Here is a 24,927-nt window from a genome sequence, read left to right on the forward strand (position 1 = left end):
CAAGACAACGCTGGAGTGGCTTCGGGACAAGTCTCTGAATGTCCTTGAGTGGCCTTGAGTGGCCCAGCCAAACTCTGAAGAGAACTGAAAATAGATAGATTTTGAGAGGATCTGCAGAGAAGAAAAAAAAAAATACATTTTAGAATATTAATTTGGAATATGTCAAGGGGTCTGAATACTTTCCTAATGCACAGTATATACCCATTCATTCTTGAAGAATATAACTTGTAATGCCTCATGAGTTTAGTTCAACTGTCGTACCCTATCAGGACCCAAAATATAAGCAAGTTTAACTCCAGTGTTTGTTAACAAAGTAAATGTAAACAAACTCTGAACATGGTTAAAGCTATCATTTTGATATCACGGATGTTCAGTCCTTTCTTATGTAGCTCTCGCTTTGAGTTGGTTACATTTCTCAAGCCCCCGCCCAGTCATCAACATAAATATTAACGTTTCTACACTTTGATGTAATGGTAGTTTATGAGACCAGTTGCTCCCTTAAATCCCGCTCTGGTGCTCAGCACCCTGCAATGAAATTAAGTCACAGAGCTTCATAACCAGGTTACCATGGATACACTAAAAGCACTGTAGCTATACCTCCTCTTTGCTGCTGTATCATCAATTGGAAAAGGCACTATGGGCCAACAACTCTCAACGGTTATTACTACAAAAGAGGACGGCCAATACATCATGAAAAAGTTGGATTAAATGGATCAGTAGAGTAGGTGTGTGTCTGTGTGTATGTGTCTGTCTTTTTCCACGTGTGTGCCGGTGCATCGGTGCATGTGCATGTCCTCTTCTAACCTCTTGAGATTAATTTCATACTTTAAGAGAAGTGGAATCACAATCTATGATGTATGTACTGTGCTGATAATTACAACGCAGTCAATTTCAGGCTGTTGTGAATTCAGTGTATGCAATTGTATGATAAATTTAAACGCTACACTATAGCCCTTTCAGTAACTCAAATGACTTCAATTTTAATCAATGGACCAACCACAATTGAGGGGATTGTCATAAAGACCACACACACAAAATGAAATAGTAGCTGAAAGGGTAATTGAATGAGTTGATCTGTAGAGTACACCTCAGGTCACACACTCATTCCACCTCCGAGCCAAATCTCAAATTACAATCTGCACGGCCACAAAGCAGCCACTATTTTTTTTCCCTCTCATCAAATGAATATCCAATTGAATCACATTGTTCGAGTACAACAATATGCCAATAGGTAGTGATGGGGAGGAACATCAATATAGTGGTGTATCGCAATATTTTGGGGGGTGATATTATATTGATTCTCTGACGAGTATAAAAAAGGTAGTTAACGTTAGCTAGTGGTTGTCGGCTGTACCTTCGCCATAACTCTGGTATTCCTTCTTCCATAACTTGATTTCCACAATATTTTTACATGTTTTCAGCACTTTTATTCATATGACTTATCGAAACTTATTTTCTCTTGTCCCTCTGCAGCAGACAGACATATGGTGAGAAATATGTTTGGAACATCAAATCACAATATACTGTATATTTGCAATACATATAGAATTGTGATGTATATAGATTCACAATACATATCGTATCGGGACCTAAGTATCATTATAATATCGTATCGTGAGGTCCCTGGCAATTCTCAGCCCTACTGTCTGCGAAGATTCATATTTAGTATTAACTCTGACAGATGCTGCTGAAGTTGGTAGTAGTGACACATTTGGAATTCCCCCTGTTCTATTATTTCTGGCAACAGAGACCCTCTTTATGTCTGAAACAATACTGTTTCTTATTTCGCTGGAAGAAAAATTAGGACCCATAACTGAATCAGGGTGTAAGGGTTTTCCTGTGGTGAAGGAGAAGTGGACCAAAATGCGGCGTGGCTATTTGCAATCAATGTTTAATGAAACAAAGTAAACACGAATCAAATACAAAAACAATAAACGTACCACGGAAACCGAAACAGCCTAATACTGGTGCAAAGTAACACAGAGACAGTAACAAGGACAATCACCCACAAAACCCAACACCAAACAGGCTACCTAAATATGGTTCCCAATCAGAGACGAACACCTGCCTCTGATTGAGAACCATATCAGGCCAAACATAGAACTAGACAAACTAGACATGTAACATAGAATGCCCACTCAGCTCACACCCTGACCAACCAAAACATAGAAACATACAAAGCAGACTATGGTCAGGGTGTGACACAGGGACCAGTAAGCATATCTGCTTTATTGTACTATCTTGTTTTCTTTTTGCCCCACAGCCTCCAGACTAAATTTCTGAAGGTTAAAAACAATCGTAGAGTAATGTAGTACAGAGATCGTACTGAAAGGACTGAATGGAAAAAAGAGGGTCCATTTTATGGTTTGTTTTTCTCTGGATTGGGCCAAATAGAGACACACCCCTATGTCAGCCTAATCCAAGGCTTTATTTCACCTTTCAAGACAAGTCTAGTGGCAGCACTCCCCCTTTACCACATCAGTCACCGGCTTCATTAATAAGTGCATCGATGTCACCACAGTGACTGTACATACATATCCCAACCAGAAGCCATGGATTATGGGCAACATCCGCACTGAGCTAAAGGCTAGAGATGCCGTTTTCAAGGAGTGGGACACTAACATGGACGCTTATAATATATCCTGCTACGCCTTCCAACGAACCATCAAATAGGCAAATTGTCAGTATTGGACTAAGATTGAATCCTACTACACTGGCATTGATGCTTGTCAAACTATCACAGATTACAAAGGGAAACCCAACCGCGAGCTGCCCAGTGACTCGAGACTACCAAACGAGCTAAATGCCTTCTACTGAATCATTTGTGTGAGCACCCGCTGTTCCGGACGACTGTGTGATCACACTCTCCATAGCCGATGTGAGTAAGGCCTTAAAACAGGTTAACAATTACAATGCCACAGGATCAGATGAATTACCAGGACACATACTCAGAGCATGCGCTGACCAGCTGGCAAGTGTCTTCACTGACATTTTCAACCTCTCGCTGACCCAGTCTGTAATACCTACATATTTCAAGCAGACCACCATAATCCATGTGCCCAAGACTGCCAAGGTAACCTGTCTAAATGACTATCGCCCCGTAGCACTCACATCTGTAGCCATGAAATGCTTTGAAAGGCTGTTCACATCAACACCATCACCCTAGACACTCTGGACCCAAAGCAAATTGCATCCCGCCCCAAATGAGCCACATATGACTCAATCTCTATTGTATTCCACACTGCCCTTTCCCACATGGACAAAAGGAACACCTACGTGAGAATGCTGTTCATTGACTACAGCTCAGTGTTAAACACCATAGTGTCCACTAAGCTAAGGACCTGGGACTGAACACCTCCCTCTGCAACTGGATCCTGGATTTCCTGACAGGACGCCCCCAGGTGGCGAGGTTAGGCAACAACACCTCTGCATGCTGACCTTCAACACAGGAGCCCATCAGGGATGTATGCTTAGTCCCATCCTGTACTTCCTGTTGACCCACTACTGAGTGGCCGCGCACAACTCCATCACCATCATTAAGTTTGCAGATGACACAATGGTGGTAGGCCTGATCACCGACGACAATGAGACAACCTATAGGGAGGTGGTCAGAGACATGGCATAGGGGTGCCAGGACAACAACCTCTCCATCAACGTCGGCAAGACAAAACAGCTGATTGTAGACTACAGGAAACGAAGGTCCGAGCACACCCCCATTCACATTGACGGGGCTGTAGTGGGTCGAGAACATCAAGTTCCTCTGTGTCCACATCACTATGGATCTAACATGGTCCAAACACACCAACGGTCATGAAGTAACACAACAGTGCATCTTCCCCCTCAAGAGGCTGAAAAGATTTGGCATGCGCCCTCCGATCCTCAAAAAGTTCTACAGCTGCGCCATTGAGAGCATCTTGACTGGCTCCATCACCGCTGGTATGGCAACTGCTCAATTAGTATTTAGTAGCATTGCCTTTAAATGATTTAACTTGGGTCAAGCATTTTGTGCAGCCTTCCACAAGCTTCCCACAATAAGTTGGGTGAATTTTGGCCCATTCCTCCCTGACAGAGCTGGTGTAACTGAGTCAGGTTTGTAGGCCTCCTTACTCGCACACGCTTTTTAACATTTATTTTTCATATAGGATTGAGGTCAAGGCTTTGTGATGGCCACTCCAATACCTTGACTTTGTTGTCCTTAAGCCATTTTGCCACAACTTTGGAAGTATGCTTGGGGTCATTGGAAGACCCATTTGCGACCAATCTTTAACTTTCTGACTGATGTCTTGAGATGTTGCTTCAATATATCCACACAATTTTCCTCCCTCATGAAGCCATCTATTTTGTTATGTGCACCAGTCCCTCCTGCAGCAATGCATCCCCACAACATGATGCTGCCACCCCCGTGCTTCACGGTTGGGATGGTGTTCTTCTGCTTGCAAGCCTCCCCATTTTTCCTCCAAACATAACAATGGTCATAATGGCCACACATTTCTATTTTTGTTTCATCAGACCAGAGGACATTTCTCCAAAAAGTACGATCTTTGTCCCCATGTGCAGTTGCAAACTGTAGTCTGGCTTTTATATGGCAGTTTTGGCGCAGTGGCTTCTTCCTTGCTGAGCGGCCTTACAGGTTATGTCGATATAAGACTTGTTTTACTGTGGATATAGATCATTTTGTACCTGTTTCCTTCAGCATCTTCACAAGGTCCTTTGCTGTTGTTTTGGGATTGATTTGCACTTTTCGCACCAAAGTACGTTCACCTCTAAGAGACAGAACGTGTCTCCTTCCTGAGCGGTATGACAGCTGACAAGGACAAACCAGACTTGTGGAGGTCTACCATTTTTTTCTGAGGTCTTGGCTGATTTCTTTTGATTTTCTCTTGATGTCAAGCAAAGAGGCACTGAGTTTGGAGGTAGGCCTTGAAATACATCCACAGGTACACCTCCAATTGACTCAAATTATGTCAATTAGCCTATCAGAAGCTTCTAAAGCCATGACATTTTCAGGGATTTTCCAAGCTGTTTAAAGGCACAGTCAACTTAGTGTATGTAAACTTCTGACCCACTGGAATTGTGATACAGTGCATTTTAAGTGAAATAATCTGTCTAAAGAATTGTTGGAAAAAGTACTTGTGTCATGCACAAAGTAGATGTCCTAACCAGAAAATGTGTGGAGTGGTTGAAAAATGAGTTCTAATGACTCCAACCTATGTAAACTTCCAACTTCAACTGTACATAGATTGATTCAGAAAAACATTGATTGCAAATCATTCAGTTTAATAAGGTAGTTTGCCACTTAAGTCAATCAGCTCTGTTATCAGTAAATGCATCATGTACTGAGTGGTTTAGTGAATAAAAGGAATAACTGAATGAACAACTGAGTCTGTTATTCGTCTCTTAGATGACAGCCTTTGTCATGCTCTCAGGCCCCCAGTACGCCTTTCACTCCCTTTGTTGTGAAATTAGTACAGAGTGTTTTAATGCATCACAACATTTACAGTACTGATATAGACTCTTCTCCCTTGTGCCATTAGAGAAGCACCTGTCTCTGTTCTGCTGAGATCCATCTCAGTACTACACTACAGTCTATAAGAGAAATTCTCTCAGGGCAAACAGCCCCGTCACCCCAGCTGTTTTATTTACAATGAAGAATTATCTCGATCCACGCACAGAATATTCAATGTACCTTCAGTACAGAAGGCTTCATTTCTAACAGTTTGTTTATTGACTAGGAATGATTATCCCAATCCAGGCACAGTGTATTTCTATTTACTTAGACTGTTATTCATTTAAAACAGTTTGCCTTTGGATTAATCAAACAATATGATGTTTACCTCATATTTAAATATGTGCTACGGTCATTTTATAGTGTATTTCTCTCAAAAGTGAGAGAAACATTTTGGAAGACAGTTCAGAATTGCGTAAGACCATGTAAGAAGAGGAATCTGTCTCCAAGACGAAACAGTGTTCTGTCTCCACAGAGCCAGTTGTATTTCCTGCCTCGCTCCAATCTGCTCTCAATCCAAACCTTGTCTGGGTGAAGCAGCTGGTTGGCATGGAAACCATGTAGCCTGTTTTAATTTCTCTCACTATGTGAGTAATGCTAACACAACACTGAACACAACTAAAGAGAGGTGGGCCATTTAAGCTTCAGACATGGCAATCATCTTGAGAGAATTATTACATTTTGATATCATCATTTTAAATTTAGGCTACAGCCTAAAAAATGCTAGAAAGCACTTCTAAGAAGGAATTCCCATGTTCTCTTTATGCTGCATGTAAGAAAATGTAATTATTGTACTTATCAGTAAACATTGTGCATGACATTAGTCTTTCAGAAACACACACACAAACATATAAATAAACGAACAAAGTCAATGATGCATTTTCTCTGGCTCACATTTGGCTCAGACTAAAATGAGGATGAGTCACTGCTAGGTTAGAGTATCTGTTTCCTGGTCACTCATTCTTTAATAGCCAATGAGGTGAGGACATCTCCTCCAAAGCTTGTCACTGAGGAATACCAACTGCCTATACAATATAAATCTCTGCTCCCATAGTCAGCAGTCTCATGGTGGCGGTAGGAACCCGGGCTTATGCATAGAGACACCTGATTATGTCAAGTTGCTGAACTGCACTGGGATTTGACACTCTTGAGATTTTTTTGTTGTCACTTTAGCTGACATTAATTTGAGTTATATGGTTACACGGCCGTAGAGTTCATACGGACAGCTGACTCTCTCCTATTGTTTGTTGGGCCTCTCTGTGTAAACTTCTTCCGTCTGCTAGCTATCAGAAATGGCACATAATACCTTGTGGACCTGAGGGCTGGGCCAGTGTTAAGCGTGCGCACACTCTGAGCTTCTGATTCACTGTGTGAATAACGCCTGATGGGGAAATAACAACAGAGTGCTATATACAGTGGGGCAAAAAAGTATTTAGTCAGCCACCAATTGTGCAAGTTCTCCCACTTAAAAAGATGAGAGAGGCCTGTAATTTTCCATCATAGGTACACTTCAACTATGACAGACGAAATGAGAAAAAAAATCCAGAAAATCACATTGTATGATTTTCTATGAATTTATTTGCAAATGATGGTGGAAAATAAGTATTTGATCAATAACAAAAGTTTATCTCAATACTTTGTTATATACCCTTTGTTGGCAATGACAGAAGTCAAACTTTTTCTGTAAGTCTTCACAAGGTTTTCACACACTGCTGCTGGTATTTTGGCCCATTCCTCCATGCAGATCTCCTCTAGAGCAGTGATGTTTTGGGACTGTTGCTGGGCAACACGGACTTTCAACTCCCTCCAAAGATTTTCTATGGGGTTGAGATGGGGTTGAGATCTGGAGACTGGCTAGGCCACTCCAGGACCTTGAAAAACAGAAAAACAGCCCCAAAGCATGATTTTTCCACCCCCATGCTTCACAGTAGGTATGGTGTCCTTTTGATGCAACTCAGCATTCTTTGTCCTCCAAACACGACGAGTTGAGTTTTTCCAAAAAGTTATATTTTGGTTTCATCTGACCATATGACATTCTCCCAATCTTCTTCTGGATCATCCAAATGCTCTCTAGCAAACTTCAGATGGGCCTGGACATGTACTGGCTGAAGCAGGGGGACACGTCTGGCACTGCAAGATTTGGGTCCCTGGCGGCGTAGTGTATTACTGATGGTAGGCTTTGTTACTTTGGTCCCAGCTCTCTGCAGGTCATTCACTAGGTCCCCCTGTGTGGTTCTGGGATTTTTGCTCACCGTTCTTGTGATCATTTTGACCCCACAGGGTAAGATATTGCGTGGAGCCCCAGATTGAGGGAGATTATCAGTGGTTTTGTATGTCTTCCATTTCCTAATAATTGCTCCCACAGTTGATTTCTTCAAACCAAGCTGCTTACCTATTGCAGATTCAGTCTTCCCAGCCTGGTGCAGGTCTACAATTTTGTTTCTGGTGTCCTTTGACAGCTCTTTGGTCTTGGCCATAGTGGAGTTTGGAGTGTGACTGTTTGAGGTTGTGGACAGGTGCCATTAATACAGGTAACGAGTGGAGGACAGAGGAGCCTCTTAAAGAAGAAGTTACAGATCTGTGAGAGCCAGAAATCTTGCTTTTTTGTAGGTGACCAAATACTTATTTTCCACCATAATTTGCAAATAAATTCATTAAAAATCCTACAGTGTGATTTTCCCTGATTTTGTCTGTCATAGTTGAAGTGTACCTATGATGAAAATTACAGGCCTCTCTCATCTTTTTAAGTGGAAGAACTTGCACAATTGGTGGCTGACTAAATACTTTTTTGCCCCACTGTATATGGGGAGTTATCAGGAAGGTGATAGAGTCCAGGTGTGCCTGATGAGGCACAGGTGTATGTAATGATCAAATCAAAATCACATTTTATTTATCACATGCCCCGAATACAACAGGTGTAGGTAGACCTTACAGTGAAATGCTTACTTTACAAGCCCTTAACCAACAATGCTTTAAGAAGTTTTCAAGAGAAAAAAGTAAAAAAATAAAGAAGTTAAAAATAGAAATAAAAAGTAACAAATAATTAAACAGCAGCAGTAAAATTACAATAGCAAGGCAGAGGGTACCGGTGCAGAGTCTATGTGCAAGGGAACCGGTTAGTTGATGCAATTGAGGTAATATGTACATGTAGTTAGAGTTTAAGTGACTATGCATAGATAATAAACAGAGAGTAACAGCAGTGTAAAAGAGGGGTATGGGTAGACCTTTGATTAGCTGTTCATGACACTTATGGCTTGGGGGTAGAAGCTGTTAATAAGCCTTTGGACCTAGACTTGGTGCTCCGGTACCGCTTGCCATGCGGTAGCAGAGAGAACAGTCTATGACTAGGGTGGCTTGAGTCTTTGACAATTTTTAGGGCCTTCCTCTGACACCACCTGATTTAGAGGTCCTGGGTGGCAGGAAGCTTGGTCCCAGTGATGTACTGGGACGTATTTACTACCCTCTGCACTGCCTTGCGGTCGGAGGCCGAGCAGTTGCCATACCAGGCAGTGATGCAACCAGTTAGGATGCTCTCGATGGTGCAGCTGTAGAACCTTTTGAGGATCAGAAAGGGGAAGGGCCCATGCAAGATCGCACGGTGGCGCCGCTCCTAGTTAAATCAACTTTGAAGTGTGAAGTCCCCAGCGAGTTCCTCATGCGAATGTAGCCTTACTACCTTCTTAGGCCATTCCAGACCGACTTAGAGCGTTTGTTAAAGCAAGGCGTTGTGCATGCCACAGACAGCACACGCTCTGGGCTATAAATCCCTTCGAAAAGGCTGATAAAGAGGATGAAAAGCTGCCGAGAGAGGATGGGCTTGTGAGATAAGATGTTCATGCAGTGTTGTGGCATTTAAAAGGATCTGTGTTGTGAAGTGAGGTCACCTGGTATTCCTCACTGTTTGAGATCTGGGCCCATCACAAAACGTATTGGTGTATGACTGCTGATCTAGGATCAGGTTAGTATTTTAGATCATAATGGAGAAAATTATATATGAACAGGGAGGTCCTGATCCTAGATCATCAATCCTACTCTGAGACACTTTGTGAATAGGAGCCCAAATCCTTGAGCCACTCCTTCAAGGATTCCACTGTATCCTTCACCTGTCCCTGATGATGTCACCGATCAAATCCACTTTGACACGGTCTGGGATGCCTGTATCCCAGTGCTTTTGAGAAATATACTGCTTGCTTAAGCTTTTCTGGAGGAAAACCATGTAACGTAAATTTCAAGGCAGAGATTCATCTCTCTCTGCAGGATGAAAATCAATAACCTTTCAAGTGCGAGTCAATGCAGAAACAAATAGCTAACAAACCCGGGTCGTAAATTAGCACGGGCTCCTTGCACAAGTTGGTTGTAAAGAGAAGAGATGGTGCTTAAGTATTCTGTTGGCTCATGTCACTTTACAGGATTGGGCTGCTCCAGGGTAATGTAATGGTCAGAGAGCTGAAGAACTTTGAATCTTGTAAGGCCATGTTGCCTGAGGAAAGCCATTCAATTGCAGGAGAATTGGATGATAGACCTATGTAGATACTTTAAGTAATGGATATTGTCTGTGAATCTGGGAGGCAAATTGCAATAACAATGGGAATTGGATGGGAATTGTTCTCTCTCCATTGTTTCAGCATCACGGACAGTTTGTCCTTCCCTCGCCTCACCAACTCTTCCTCTTTCTCTTGGGGCTAGCTGATGCCGGGCTTCTTTGACGTCACGTACATCCATAACGGACCTCATGCACCTATGGAAGTTTCAATGCTTTGAATTATGTTGTAGAATCATGGTTTCACCCAACAGTGTTTTCTGTTGGTTATTCTCGCTGAATGCGCTCAATGACGAATGAGTAGGGTGTCCAAATAAATGGATGGATAAAAACACATCACTAGGTATATCTTGTCGTACTGGAGTGGAAACACATTTCCAGTGCAAAAATATGCAATTATGTTGTTATGATAATGTATAATATTTGATTAAACATTTATCAGGAAAATCTTAATCAGAGCACATTCACTTATGTGTAGGCTACATTCTCCCATGTCCCCTAAGCTGATGACTAGCACTTTGGGACCTTTTTATTTGATTAGACTTGAACTCAGATATGAGGAGTGCTTGCTCTGGTTCTGGTCCACCTAAGTGCACTCAATCCATTCTGGAACCACACCCACGTACAATGTCATGCCACTATACTTTTTAGAAACTGACTATCCTTCCTAGAGCTCACAGCATGTTATTTTCGGGGGTTCCATGGCGTTTATAGGCTGTGAGGGGAAGATAATGTGAGGCCGGTTGTCTCTTTAAATCAACGCTGCAGTGTTGATGAGCCCTCGAGCTGAGATGTTAAGAACCATTTCCACCTCTGCGGCAGGAAACCTTACCAAATAGGCGCACGAGAGCCCATCAGACGACGTAGCCTACCGAGTGAAACCCATTCCCATGGTTACTTGTGCTCTTTGGTCGCTACCAATCTTGGAGAGAGAGGCAATGTGTCAATCTTACAAGCTACTGGAGTGATAATTTTCATCCTCTCTCTAGCGAATGGCATTATTCCATTTGTATTTTGTCCTTTTTTATTCCATCCGCAGAACTCCGTGGCAGTCGCCGCAATCCATTTACCGCTGGCTGGTACGCCTAACCCCTCTGCGTTGCAATCTGTTGATAACTCGACTTGCAAGCTGCAGTTTATTGTCTTTCGAAATGGGAAACTCTTTCCTTGCACAGGGAATTCGTCAAACCTTGCAGATGATGGAAAACGTAGGAGCGTTTCGACACCAGTTGCTTTCACCAAATTAGGTAAGAGGAAATGCATGCATTTTATCATCATGGCTCTGATGTCAACGTTGTCTAAAACTGTGATCGGCTTTCGACAAAAACACTGGGACACGCACATGCATGCAAAAATGAAAAAGTGCGCAGCCTGTAGAGATTTGATCCATATTACATATTTTTTTGTTAAAAACACAACTATGTCTAAATATTTTTTTATCCTAAACACAGCCTAATAAACAACACATTTGACAAATCTTTATATGCGTGCTATTTCTTTTCATTGTATAATATTTTTTGTCGTTACCATCCTCTTGATGATGATATCTGTGGCAGATGTTTAATAGCTTTTAAATCTTAAACACAAACATGTCAATGAAAGATAGATATACATTGTGAAAATAGGCAGAATTAATAATAATGTATGGTTGTCGGACAGTAAAGTGTGTGTGTATGTATGTATGTGTGTGTGTGTGTGTGTGTGTGTGTGTGTTTGTGTTTCTTGGATGTTGCACTTAGACTTTCCACTTGGTTTCCCTAATTTAATGTGTTTCTTTCTTGCAGATGGGTGCAGCATCGGGAGCGCTGTGCACTCGGTTACCATTGCTCTCAGGCACTTCGCGCTGGGTGTAGACCCAACTGCAGCCTATTGGGATTTTGACCTGCTAGATGGGCACGGTGGCTGGCGGGCAGAGGGGTGCCACATAACAGGCTCCACGGGCAACACGACCACCATTCATTGCACTCATCACAATAACTTTGCGGTGCTAATGGTGAGTACAGAAGTGACCTTATTCCAATCATCTCACAGGACACCCTTTCCCTGGCTATCTCGCGGCTTGTTGCTTATAATGAATCCAATACATCATTTTGCACAAAGGAGTAGTCACGTGCCTTGCCAACCACTTCGTGATATAAGGGACCTTTGAAAATCTTGCTTTATTGTTGTAGCCTATTCCCACAGAGGAAAATGTAATGTGGGGATGCGCAATGGAACCATGGCTGAGGATTGTATTACTCGTTTTTTCTACATTTTGGAAATACGAAGTTGGTTTTCTTGTCTGCCACCTCTGCTAAAGGGAGTACGGCAGCTCAAATCGAAACGATGCTCAATAGAACGAGCGCCTTGTCAGTATTCGCCTGCAAGTCAAGCGCAAGTGGTGTAATAATTGGTTGCATCCTTCTTCCACCGAAATGTTCGATTGTAAAGCAAGCTATCATTAAATCTATCTCGCTCAAATTGGCTGTGGTGTCGTCGCGGTGTGCATTTACGAATACCTTCTCCTGTCGACGTCCCCTATTAAAATTGATTTCATGAGGATAATACCGACAGCGCAATGGCATCGCATCGCTCAGTCATTCCGTAGTGCCTCTTTGCCTAGTCCGCGTTTGGAAGGACAGAAATCCTCCGGATGTTTACCGAAGAGTGGGATTCGCTAGATTGGGAGGTTAGTCCTTGTAGGGCATGAAAGTGGTGTTTTGTGGAATGTTGGTGTCTTCCCGAGTTGCTTTTATCGGAACATTTTAATTTAGTTCTTATTCCAGTTGGTAGAATTATGCCGGTTACAGACAGGGGAGAAAAAAGCGGCATAATGAGAGCAAGGGATGGTGTGCATGGAATATCAAACTGTTGTCAGATTGAGCGCAGATGACAGATTGTCATTACGTGGGGCTGTGGCAATGTAAACTATGTATTTAATATACAACCTGGGCTAGGGGAGACGCTTTTCACTTCGCTTGATGGCAAGCCGTTATTGGGATGGTGGCAGTCAGCGCACAAGCAAGGTGAGATCGCAAGTCAATTTAGTGAATAGACCTGACAACAGATTCATGATTTGAACTTCTGGGCACGTCAATTGGAAGTGCTAGTTGTGGTGGGCGGGTAGCTGTTGCCGTCTGGTCTCTCCAATGAAATCAGATGATATTATTCCTGTGTTTGCGTGGAGACCGCGCGTGCTTTACTAATGCAGTCACCACACCCGCAGTAGTATCTGCAGTGCCCGAGAAAAGGACCCTTATTTACGGGATCGTGACATCACCATTTTTTTCTGCACTATCTCTGTTGCTTATGATTTCTCCCTCCTGTCTGACTCTGTATTACTGCACTTGTTGCGTGATCTCCTCATGGTAAGCTGGAACTGTTCTGGTCATGTGTTGTCTATCACTATCACATGTTATCTTGTAATGTGTTATAAACTGATGTTAGTGACTCCAGCATGGTCATTGAAGCAAGTTTGGATCATCCCAAACAACTGGAACACAGCTGCCTTGATGTACAGAATGACAACAACTGTGTTAATGCTATATCTAGTGATCTCAACAAGTTGTAAACTCTACCCAAACTTTTAGTGTGGTCATTGAATATACAAGTAATGCTGAATAGATGTAATGTTACAATTAAAAAAAAAACAGGCATTTATTTCAGAAATGGTCATAGTGTATGTAGCTGTGGTATGGTCATCTCAGATATCCAAAACGGGCAGTTCTGCAGCACAGTGTAATCAGATGATACAGTATTCACCTCTGAGGTGAACCACTGCCTGGACTGCAATAAAGTAGAGGCAACATGGCACCGTCTGCCCTCAAATGAGCCACAGTCAAATCTCTGCCAGGTACAAGACAAGAAACCATTAGAGCATAAATCTACAACTTTGAACAGAATGACACAGGGGCAAACAATCAAAGAGAGTTTTGAGAGATGGCAAAGCGAGAACCACCATCTCGTCTGAAAGGCACACTAGCAATCTCCGGCTCTAATAATGTAGGCAGTTCTCATTCGGCACTTTGAGGCTTGTGTGGAGATGATTAGTCCACTAAAAGTGTGACGGTCCAATACAATTTCCCTTGGGGATTGGTATCCAGTTATGGTTTGTTATATTGAAAGCAATTTAATGAGATTCTTTTGACTTGGCTTAGGAGAATTTAATGCTAGAGTGTCTCTCTCGTAGACCTGTGACCAGAATGCTAAATGAAAGGAAGAAGGAGAATTTCATTGAAGGAGCTCTTGTTTCTGTTTGGATTAGCCCCTAGATATAAATATAGATATAACATTAGATATTTTGGAACGTTTGGTTCATGGAATAGACAGCAGGTAGATTACTAATAGCACCAGTTTCCTTATAGTATGTGAATACCAAATTATATTATAAGATTGTAATTGGTATTGGACTCATTAAAGAAGAGATGGTGAGCTCCCTTGCTGTGTTGACTCTTGAGTCATATGTTGACAAATCGGAGGGATAGGAGACTCATAGCGTGATAGCTTTCAGGTTTCAGAACCATGGACAGTTCCTTCTGGAGCTTCCTGCTGAATCTCATGTTATTGAAGACACCGATATGTTTCGATTTTAGTAAATCTGAGAGATAGGAGACACAGCTCCTACCTGCTGAGCTCCCAGGTTTAGCACCACTGATAGTTCCACCACCCCCAGCCTCCTTATGAGCACCAACTTCTATTTAAAATATGATTGTTTTTGTACCTAAATGAAATTGAAGATAGGATACATGTTGTAGCATGCTGGACCCCATGTTTCAGCACCATGGACAGTTCCAGTTATCCCCTTGCCATGCTTAATCTACTTCTCTACATAATATATTGTGCAATATGTTTGTTTGTGTTAGTAACTGAAAGATATGCTGTAGTTTCACTCTCCGGGTTTCAGAACCATGGACAAATCCAGTCTCCCCTGCACACAGTATACTTTGGGAATGCCAAATTATATTATAAAATATGTTTGCATTTGAGTTACTCAGATTGAAGGATGCATGCTCTCGGGTTTCAGCACCATGGACAGCTCCAGTCCTTCCCTTGCCTTCTTTGTGTGTGTACTATAGCCCACTAGGCCTGTGTCTGTAGGGAGGGCAAGGCTGACTCATTCATTTACAGCATTGCAGTCTGATCGTTCATCTTCATCAGTGACAGTATTTTCTTCCCTTTTAACCTGTGTGTGTGTGTGTCTATCACTGTCAACCATGATGGCATTTTTAGATGGGGCTAAACATAAGGTATAGTCTGCGAAGCAAAGTCCTCTCCATGTTATTGCTCTAGTGCTCCCACCTGTTTAATATGCAAGGACAGACCTTTACAGAGAGCAGAATGCAGGGAAAAGCTGGCTTTGTCAGTATCCAACCATGACAAAGGCTCCAAAGTCATAAGCCAAAAGAAGAGGATCTATTGAGAGATGCATTTCTATAGCCTGTAGGGGAGACTGACTGTGCGATGCTGAGTGGACATGCATAGCATGCTAATAGATTCCCATAGACTTCCAGTCATTGCGCTAATGCTAGTTAGCTCAGTGGGGTTTGAAAATAGTGCCCATTCTGTTCAGTGCCGGTATTACCGAATTGTCTTGCGTTGGCACAAGGTCGATATGAAGGTATGACAATCTAGATTCTGCCCAATGCCTAGAACCATGGGATTTTAAGTCCTAGAATACACCTTTGTACCACATAGTGCACAAAATCCATCTAATAACAAAAAGATGGAAATTAATAAAATATGCATTAGAGGTCGACCGATTAATCGGAATGGCCGATTAATTAGTGCCGATTTCAAGTTTTCATAACAATCGGAAATCGGTATTTTTGGACACCGATTTGGCCAATTTTTTTATTTTTATTTATACCTTTATTTAATCTTTATTTAACTAGGCATGTCAGCTAAGAACACATTCTTATTTTCAATGACAGCCTAAGAGCGGTGGGTTAACTGCCTCGTTCCGGGGCAGAACAACAGATTTTTACCTTGTCAGCTCGGGGGATTCACTCTTGCAACCTTACAGTTAACTAGTCCAACGCTCTAACAACCTGCCTCTCATTGCACTCCACGAGGAGACTGCCTGTTACGCGAATGCAGTAAGCCAAGGTAAGTTGCAAGCTAGCATTAATCTTATCTTATAAAAAACAATCAATCAATCAATCATAATCACTAGTTAACTACACATGGCTGATGATATTACTAGTTTATCTAGCGTGTCCTGCATTGCATATAGTCGTAGAATCAATGCGGTGTGTATCGTTGCTCCAATGTGTACCTAACCATGAACATCAATGCCTTTCTTAAAATCAGTACACAGAAGTATATATTTTTAAACCTGCATATTTAGCTAAAATAAATCCAGGTTAGCAGGCAATATTAACCAGGTGAAATTGGGTCACTTCTCTTGCGTTCATTGCACGCAGATTCAGTGTATATGCAACAGTTTGGGCCGCCTAATTTGCCAGAATTTTACGTAATTATGACATAACATCGAAGGTTGTGCAATGTAACAGGAATATTTAGACTTATGGATGCCACTCGGAACGGTTCCGTATTTCACTGAAAGAATAAACGTCTTGTTTTCAAGATGATAGTTTCCGGATTCGACCATATTAATGACCTAAGGCTCATATTTCTGTGTGTTATTATGTTATAACTAAGTCTATGATTTGATAGAGCAGTCTGACTGAGCGATGGTAGGCAGCAGCAGGCTCGTAAGCATTCATTCAAACAGCACTTTCGTGCATTTGCCAGCAGCTGTTTATGACTTCAAGCCTATCAACTCCCGAGATTAGGCTCGTGTAACCGATGTGAAATGGCTAGCTAGTTAGCGGGGTGCACGCTAATAGCGTTTCAAACATCACTCGCTCTGAGACTTGGAGTAGTTACTCCCCTTGCTCTGCAAGGGCCGCGGCTTTTGTGGAGCGATGGATAACGCTGCTTTGAGGGTGGCTGTTGTCTTTGTGTTCCTGGTTCTTGCCCAGGTAGGAGCGTGGAGAGGGACGGAAGCTATACTGTTACACTGGCAATACTAAAGTGCATATAAGAACATCCTGTAGTCAAAGGTTAATGAAATACAAATGGTATAGAGAGAAATAGTCCTATAATTCCTATAATAACTACAACCTAAAACTTCTTACCTGGGAATATTGATGGCTCATGTTAAAAGGACCCACCAGCTTTCATATGTTCTCATGTTCTGAGCAGGAACTTAAACGTTAGCTTTCTTACATGGCACATATTTCACTTTTACTTTCTTCTCCAACACTTTGTTTTTGCATTATTTAAACCAAATTTCATTATTTATTTGAGGCTAAATTGATTTTTTTCATGTATTATATTAAGTTAAAATAAGTGTTCATTCAGTATTGTTGTAATTGTCATTATTACAAATACATTTAAAAAATTGGCCGATTAATCTGAATCAGCCTTTTTTTTTTGGTCCTCCAATAAACAGTATCGGCGTTGAAAAATCATAATCGGTCGACCTCTACTATGCATACTGTGGATAAAGGAAATACTTTTTTTGAGGATAGTAATCTGTATTGAGAGTATACCAATGGCAAGCAGGAGAGACCGTGTACATGTGCTCTCTTTGTCTCATCCTTCTTATCTGTTGGCATCATTGTGGTGGAATTATGCATGCTGTTTTGACTCTCCCAACCCCAACACGCATGCGCGCGCACACAAACACACACACATACACACACAAATAAACCCACACACACAATCCCCCCATGTTTGTGTTGGTGTCAGACTGTGTGATAACGATGAGGTTTAGGGCACCACTAACGATTTGTGAGCCACTTACCCATGCTTAACTCTGACCCTTCGGCTCGCCCACTCTTTTTTTTTAAATGGATGCATATGGAGAGGAGCACAAATCCATTCCCATGTATGCGTAGGAGATCAGCATCACTACGCCTTCTGGTTTCTGACTGAGAGACACATTCAGTCTCCTGTGCCGCAACATACAATCAATTCTCCTTTTGTACTATCTGAGAGGAGATTTCCAAAGAGTTTTGAAGCTGCTTGAGGACACCTGGGGATAAATTATCCTTTTGATTAGAAGGTGACTTAGTTTCTCACTCAGTTGAACAATGTTATAACATTTAGACAATTATGAAAATCAAATGAATACACTGGTTAATTTGATTATATTCCACATATTCAGATGCCATTCTGTTGGTATGATAGGAAGTAGGTTTCTTCATACGAAGTTGTTGGGGTGGATGAATAATCAGGCCGCCGTGTGTGTTGTCTGTGGTTGTATTGACAGTACCACTGAAGTGTTAAGTTGTGGGTTGAAATAAGTGTTTGGCCTTGGGCCGTTACTCTTCTCTATTTTTACAAATGATTTGCCACTGGCCTTACACAAAGCTAGAATGACTATGTACGCTGAGATTCCACACTCTTCATGTCATCACCCAAAGCCCGTGACCTCACTGAGTCAGTACCTGAATGGATGGTTAATAATAAACGGGTCTTATATACATCTAAAACTAAGAGCAAGACCCTTAGCTGGAGTTGTGTATAAGGGGTGTGACCATTGATCGAGTTGAGGAAGCTCAACTCCTAGGTATAACATTGGATGGTCAATTATCATGGTCAGGTCATATTGACAAAGTTGTAGTGTTGATGGGAAGGGGTATGTCTGTTATAAAAAGATCTGTGTTTATGGCACAAATATCAACTGTACTAGTTGAGGCTCTGGTCTTGTCCCATCTTGATTACTGTCCTGGAATATGGTCACGTGCAGCAAAGAAAGACCTAGCAAAGCTGCATCTGACTCAAAACAGAGAAGCACGCCTTACCCTTAACTGCTCATACAGAACTAACATCAACAACATGCACACCAGTCTTTCCTGGTTGTGGGTTGACGAGAGATTAACTGCTTCTCTTCTAGTTTTTATGATAAGTATTACTGTAATGAAAATTCTAGATTGTCTGTATAATCAATTAACATTCAGCTCAGACACCCATATATACCCCACAAGACATGCGACCAGGGGTCTGTTCACAGTCCCCAATTCCAAAACGAATTTGCGGCAATGCACAGTATTATACAGAGCCATGATCTCATGGAACTCCCTTCCATCTCCAATTACTCAAGCAAACAGCTTTAAAAAAAAAGATGGCGGTGACCGTGAGGGGACACACACAAACGCACGCACAGACACACTCTAACACACACACAATCTTTTTGTTGTTGTTGTATTGTTTGTATATTGTTGTATTTTGTGTGACAGTCCTTGTCTAGCAGTGTTTTTGGTTTTTGTGTGGACCCCAGGAAGAATTAGCTGCTGCTTCGGCAAAAGCTAATGGGGAGCCGAATAAACCAAACACCAGGGCCAGGAGTTATCCCTGACCATACCACCTGATCAAGAACATTTAGGGCACAGAGTTTATCCTGGTCAGGTCACAAGGTCAGGAACAACTCCTGGCTACATAGGGATCCTGGTTAAACGACGAGGTCTCTTTTCTGATCTGGGTACTGTTTTAATAGTCACCATCCATAACAAATTACAGCTTGCTAACAATTTGGCATGTGATGCAGATTGTTTTCACCCTGAATAATGAGTTCTGCACGGCCTGCCATTAATTTGAACCATCAACAGTTTTGCCGGGGCTTTGCTGTAGTCAGCCAATAGTCTGTGTTAGGGATTCTTTTTCCCTGACACAACATATTGGATGGAATTGGCCTCCCTCCCATATTTTATCCTCTCCTTCTTTTTGGTAACAAATGGCATTACTTTAACCTATTGTTATTCAAATGGCGGTTGCTCCCCGTCCTCAGCCAAGTACAGTATATGAAGGATTGCAATGGTGCTGCTTCTAGCAAGAAGGAGGTTTCGAGTTAATATGTCTGTGTTCATAGTCGGAACGCTCCAAAGAAAGTTCATGGGCTATTCAATAGTTTCACAGTTTTGATGATGTTTATAGAAAGTAACTGATTATTTGGTAACTATTAGCAGTGACAGGCTTTCATGGACAGCACCTTTGCGTTCACTTCAATTGGAAAACTGTCCATGCTGATGAACGCTGTTTATAAAAGATAATGGTGTTGAATTACATTTTTATTCTGATGTGATATGTTTGGCATAACTTTAACAGTGCTACAAAAATAGAGGAAGCATTTAGCATACCTTTCGCATATGGAACAACACACACACACACACACACACACACACACGTCATCATGATCATTAAAGTGAACTGTAACCTGCGTATCTGCAGGTTACTCTACCCATCAGCAGCCCTCCTTGCAATGGCCACTTGACCTCTCTTCCACTCCAGGAACTGCCCCGGTCAAAATGAGGACAGCAGATTGGAGGAGGTCTTGGACATTGCTCTTCTCGTTACTGTGTATCGCTTTAACCGAAACGGAAACGGCCAGCACATTATTTGCACATGCTGGCTGGTCTAGACAAACACATTTAGAGCTATTATTATTATTATTTTTCATTGATTAGGGCCATGTACAGTGTGATCCAGCTCAGTGCTCGGTGGCTGGCTGGCTGGCTGCAGGTCTGCCTGTCTCATCAGCCAAGACAGTTTACCAGAATGCCCCCCTCCTGATGCGTGCTGGTTGTAGCTGCTGCCAGGCCTGAGCACCGAGCAGGGAATATCACCACAGACAGTATCACAGCAGGGCTGGGGCTGAACGGACCTGATGGCCACTGTACTGAGTGGGGGTATTTGAGCTCCTGTAATTGATATGGAATAGCGAACATCTAAGAATTCTACAGCACAACCCCCACTCCAGTGCACATGAATCAGATTGAACCAGGAATCAACATTTACAGAGCAGTGGAACTAAACATCTCCACAACCACATCAGCGTGACCTGTCCTCTTTGACCTTCTGACCTCCTCCATTTGATTGTGAAGGCCACGACTGTGCTCTGTGCTTCTTCTCCCTCGGGAACGCTTGGACAATGTTGGGCCAGCGCTTGGACAATGTTGTAAGGAGGCGTGGGCAGCTGGATGCTGCCTTGTAATTAGAGCATGTGTGTTGATGTGATATCACCCCGTTCACTCTTCTTAATGCCGATAAGGACAGTAGGAAATGAGACTTGTGTAATTTGAAGGGGGAAAGATAAGGGGGAGGGGGGTATCTGTGGCTAGGTCCATTAAGAACCCTTTGAATGTCTTATCTATCAGCGAGAATTCTAATATTTCATTTTTCATGGTGGCGATAGCCCTTTCCACTCACAGCCCCTGTCATCCCGCATATGGTTTGAAAATGTCCGATTTTGTCATTGATAAGTGCCTTGGAACCCAGTGGCTATACAGTAATGTGCTATACATGACGTCAGAGCTCAGGTTCTCTGGTTCACAGCGCTGTATGGATTTTGACTAGTGCAGCACGGTACACAGAAACGTCTGTACTTTTCCGATACAAAAAAAAAATGGTTCGCTAGTATATTTTTGTTACTTTCAGTACTTCTGTCAAATGTGTCTCGTGTGATTGAGAGGATAAAGTCTATCTATCAGCGCAGGCCCTTATTAGCACCTGCATGCTCCACCTACTCATTCACTGCTGGAGCTGTCTGGGCTGCATTGTTCCCACTCATTCTTCACAGAAGTTAACACACTTGAATAATGCAACACAGATATGTAGAAATGTTGAAACTGTTCATTACTGTTCACAAAACAATGTCCATAATGGCTAGAACACTTTTACAATGCAAGACGATACTGGTAGATTCCAGCTTTAAATGTAGGCTAACTTCCATTGCTAGCTTACTGCAGAATTCATTTCCCTAGTAATTTTACATTTACATTTACATTTAAGTCATTTAGCAGACGCTCTTATCCAGAGCGACTTACAAATTGGTGCATTCACCTATGACATCCATTTGTTTGTGATAATATGCAAACCATAACACAAAATATGCTGATTTCAAAGTTGATTGTCACCCCAAAAGAATATGAATCCACTTTGTCTCTCTCGCCACCAAAAACTCATTCCCTTTTATTTCCCTTGTCTCGTTTCCACTCGATTACATAGCCACAAAGTCAGATTCCACAGCCACATTCTGCCTCGCAAATTATTACTTTCTTAAAGAGACAGCGCACAATTTTATAAAATAATTGATTGCTTCTTCTATGCATATGTTGTTGATCAGTGCAATAAAATAATGTCTCCTATCAGTTGCCAATAAAATTTGTCCTAAATGGAAGGGATTGTTTGTCACCTGTAGCCCCATAAAATCACACTCCTATTGAATAATATGCATGCATCTATATTGTGAATAGACCATGGCTACATCTTGATTTACCCAGTTTATCAATAGAGATTTACCTTTCAAATAAATTATTACCATTATGTTGTTTTGTAGTTAGATTGGTAAAAACAAAGTCAAATTGATATTATGATTGTATAATTTATTCCTTATTTCATACATGTCTGTCTCTAAAAAACTGACATAGAAAATGGCAAATGTAATGATATTGAACTCAAAAGATTCCCAACGATTGAACAGAGCAAGAGCTGAGTTTATCTTTCTGCATCAAGTGCCAATAAGTGACAACGGCTAATTTCCTTGAGTCATAAAAGTGCAATGAAATTAGTTTAGACCTGTGCAGTTTGGAGAGGTCTAGCCAGCTTGACACAACTGTGGGAGGCGTTGAGTCAACATGGGCCAGCATCACTGTGGAATGCTTTTGACACCTTTTAAAGTCCATGCCCCAATGATTTGAGGTTGTTCTGGGGGCAAAAGTGGGAGGAGGAAGTGCTACTCAATATTAGGAAGGTGTTCTTAATGTTTTGTACTTTCAGTGTATAGTTTTTCTGTTAGAAACATTTGAATTTGGCCCTGTCCATATATCGGTATGCCAATTTCCATGAGTGTAAGGGGTTAATGTGTGTGTCTGTATGTGTTTCTGACCATGTGTGTTCCTAGTTACAGTGGATAACTGACATTAGGTTGAAAGTCTCATCGTACTTCAGAAGCGTCAATAGTTAGCCTTGCTCTGGAGCTCTCATTTACCCTGGCTCTTTTTATATAATTCAAGCTGTTCAAACAATGATTGGATGTGAACTAATGGCATTTGTCCTCAGATAATGTATGACACTGGGAAATGTTTTCTTTTTTTAATGAGAAGGGTTACTGAGGCAAGGCATAGCAATTTTATTCCACGTGGGTACCTCTTCTCTAGTCACACACAGGCAGTAATGGGATATGTGTAAAGCAGCCAGACAGACTTACTATCGTAATATGTATTGACTTGCATTTCATATGGTAATAATTATGGCAATACCTTTTGATGTTCATTGACCTGACAGTAATAGTTTACATGAATTAAAATGGCATGGCTGTGCTTGGAATAAAAGTATCTCATAATAAAAACACCAATATTTTGGTAAAATTGCTGAGATCATTTTTCTTCGATTTGAACAGCTCTCTTGCCATTTCATCGACGCGTGCGTGTGTGCTTTGTTCTTGTGTCCGGCTGTCTGCGAGACGGGGACGTTTTTGTGGGCAGAGGACAGAGCCATGTTGCACATTTTGTATTTCTCCGGAGGTAAGGCTTTGCACTGCTGCAATTTCACTTCAAAACTCACTCAATTCTCCCTCCACCCCGAATCCCATTCTACTGGGTCAGCAATACGCTCCCATATCAAAGTTGAAAACTAATCTGGTCAGTGAAATTCCCCCTCGCTCATTCAGACACTGTGTTGCAGCCCGCCTGCCTTACAAATGGCATGAGACCCAAACATGTACATGGCTGCAGGATGAGATGTCACTTAGGCCTAAATGGTTGCAGATAGCAGAGCTTTCAGTGTGTGAAATGGGATTGGATGGCGTTGTCATGCAATACATCATCAAAAAAAATGGAAGAGAAGTTTGCAGACTAAAGGAGGGAGGGGTGGGAAATGGGAATACATAAGGGGTCAGAACTTGAGGCAGACATGGGTTTCTCAGAGATAGTTATACCTCACTCACACACACTGTAAACACGCACACTGTAAATACACACAGGCGTACTGCACGTATGGAAATGCAATAGGACACATTCAAGCAAAGGAAAAGCTCTTTCTCTTTCCCTCCTCTCCCAGACCTATCAAGTTGTGAATTGCTGCCACACATCATCGTAGGCCCAGTTATGGTCTGGCCTTGATGGCGATTCAGCAGTATCTAGTCTGTGGTATTGTTAAACAGCATTGCAGAGGGTTGTCTTTGGCAAGTCCTTCATCTGCACCAGCCAAATGTTTTCTGAAGTGCTTTGGAAACAATGTGGTTTTTATGTTAATCGTAATAGTAATCAGGGCTCTGACATTACACTGCTTTTTATGGGTGGCGGCACTCTGATGCCATTGGAGGGCTCTATTGGTTCAGGAGACAGCGAAAACAAATGTTGGACAGGAACAGATGTGAGGAAGTCTCTGGTGAGCTTTGTGATTGCACTAGCAGTACGAGTTGTTAAACGGAGACTTCACCACGTTTTAACATCACATTCATTATTTCCAGCAACATACGTGTCTACTAATGCCCCCCCCCTCTGGCTGAAAATCACTTATTTGAATTTTGATATAATTACCCCCAATGACATCATAGGGAGCGATTTTCTTAGGACCTTTTCTTAGTTTCTTTTTCACTGCAGAACATAGAAATGCACCGTTATCAAATGTACTGGTATATGGCGACACTGGTATGGTGCTCAGCATAGTGTGTGTGTGTGTGTGTGTGTGTGTGTGTGTGTGTGTGTGTGTGTGTGTGTGTGTGTGTGTGTGTGTGTGTGTGTGTGTGTGTGTGTGTGTGTGTGTGTGTGTGTGTGTGTGTGTGTGTGTGTGTGTGTGTGTGTGTGTGTGTGTGTGTGTGTGTGCGTGCATATGCACACATACATTAATGCTTGCTTGTGTGTTTATGCTCTTAGAAAAGCACCGCATTGTTCAA

At 42.0% G+C, this 24,927-nt stretch overlaps 1 protein-coding gene across 2 annotated transcripts in view; it reads left to right on the forward strand.

Moving 5' to 3' along the window:
• Positions 1-24,927, forward strand: part of LOC118361386 (adhesion G protein-coupled receptor A3-like) — a 261,426-nt gene that overhangs the window by 173,061 nt on the left and 63,438 nt on the right. For both annotated transcript variants that reach the window (XM_052477897.1, XM_052477901.1), the window contains exons 13-14: positions 11,086-11,293; positions 11,831-12,039. In XM_052477897.1, coding sequence (XP_052333857.1) covers positions 11,086-11,293; positions 11,831-12,039 — 417 coding nt within the window. The remainder of the gene's footprint in view (positions 1-11,085; positions 11,294-11,830; positions 12,040-24,927) is intronic.

Source organism: Oncorhynchus keta, chromosome 2 (assembly GCF_023373465.1).
Source record: "Oncorhynchus keta strain PuntledgeMale-10-30-2019 chromosome 2, Oket_V2, whole genome shotgun sequence".
Taxonomy (NCBI): Eukaryota; Metazoa; Chordata; class Actinopteri; order Salmoniformes; family Salmonidae; genus Oncorhynchus; species Oncorhynchus keta.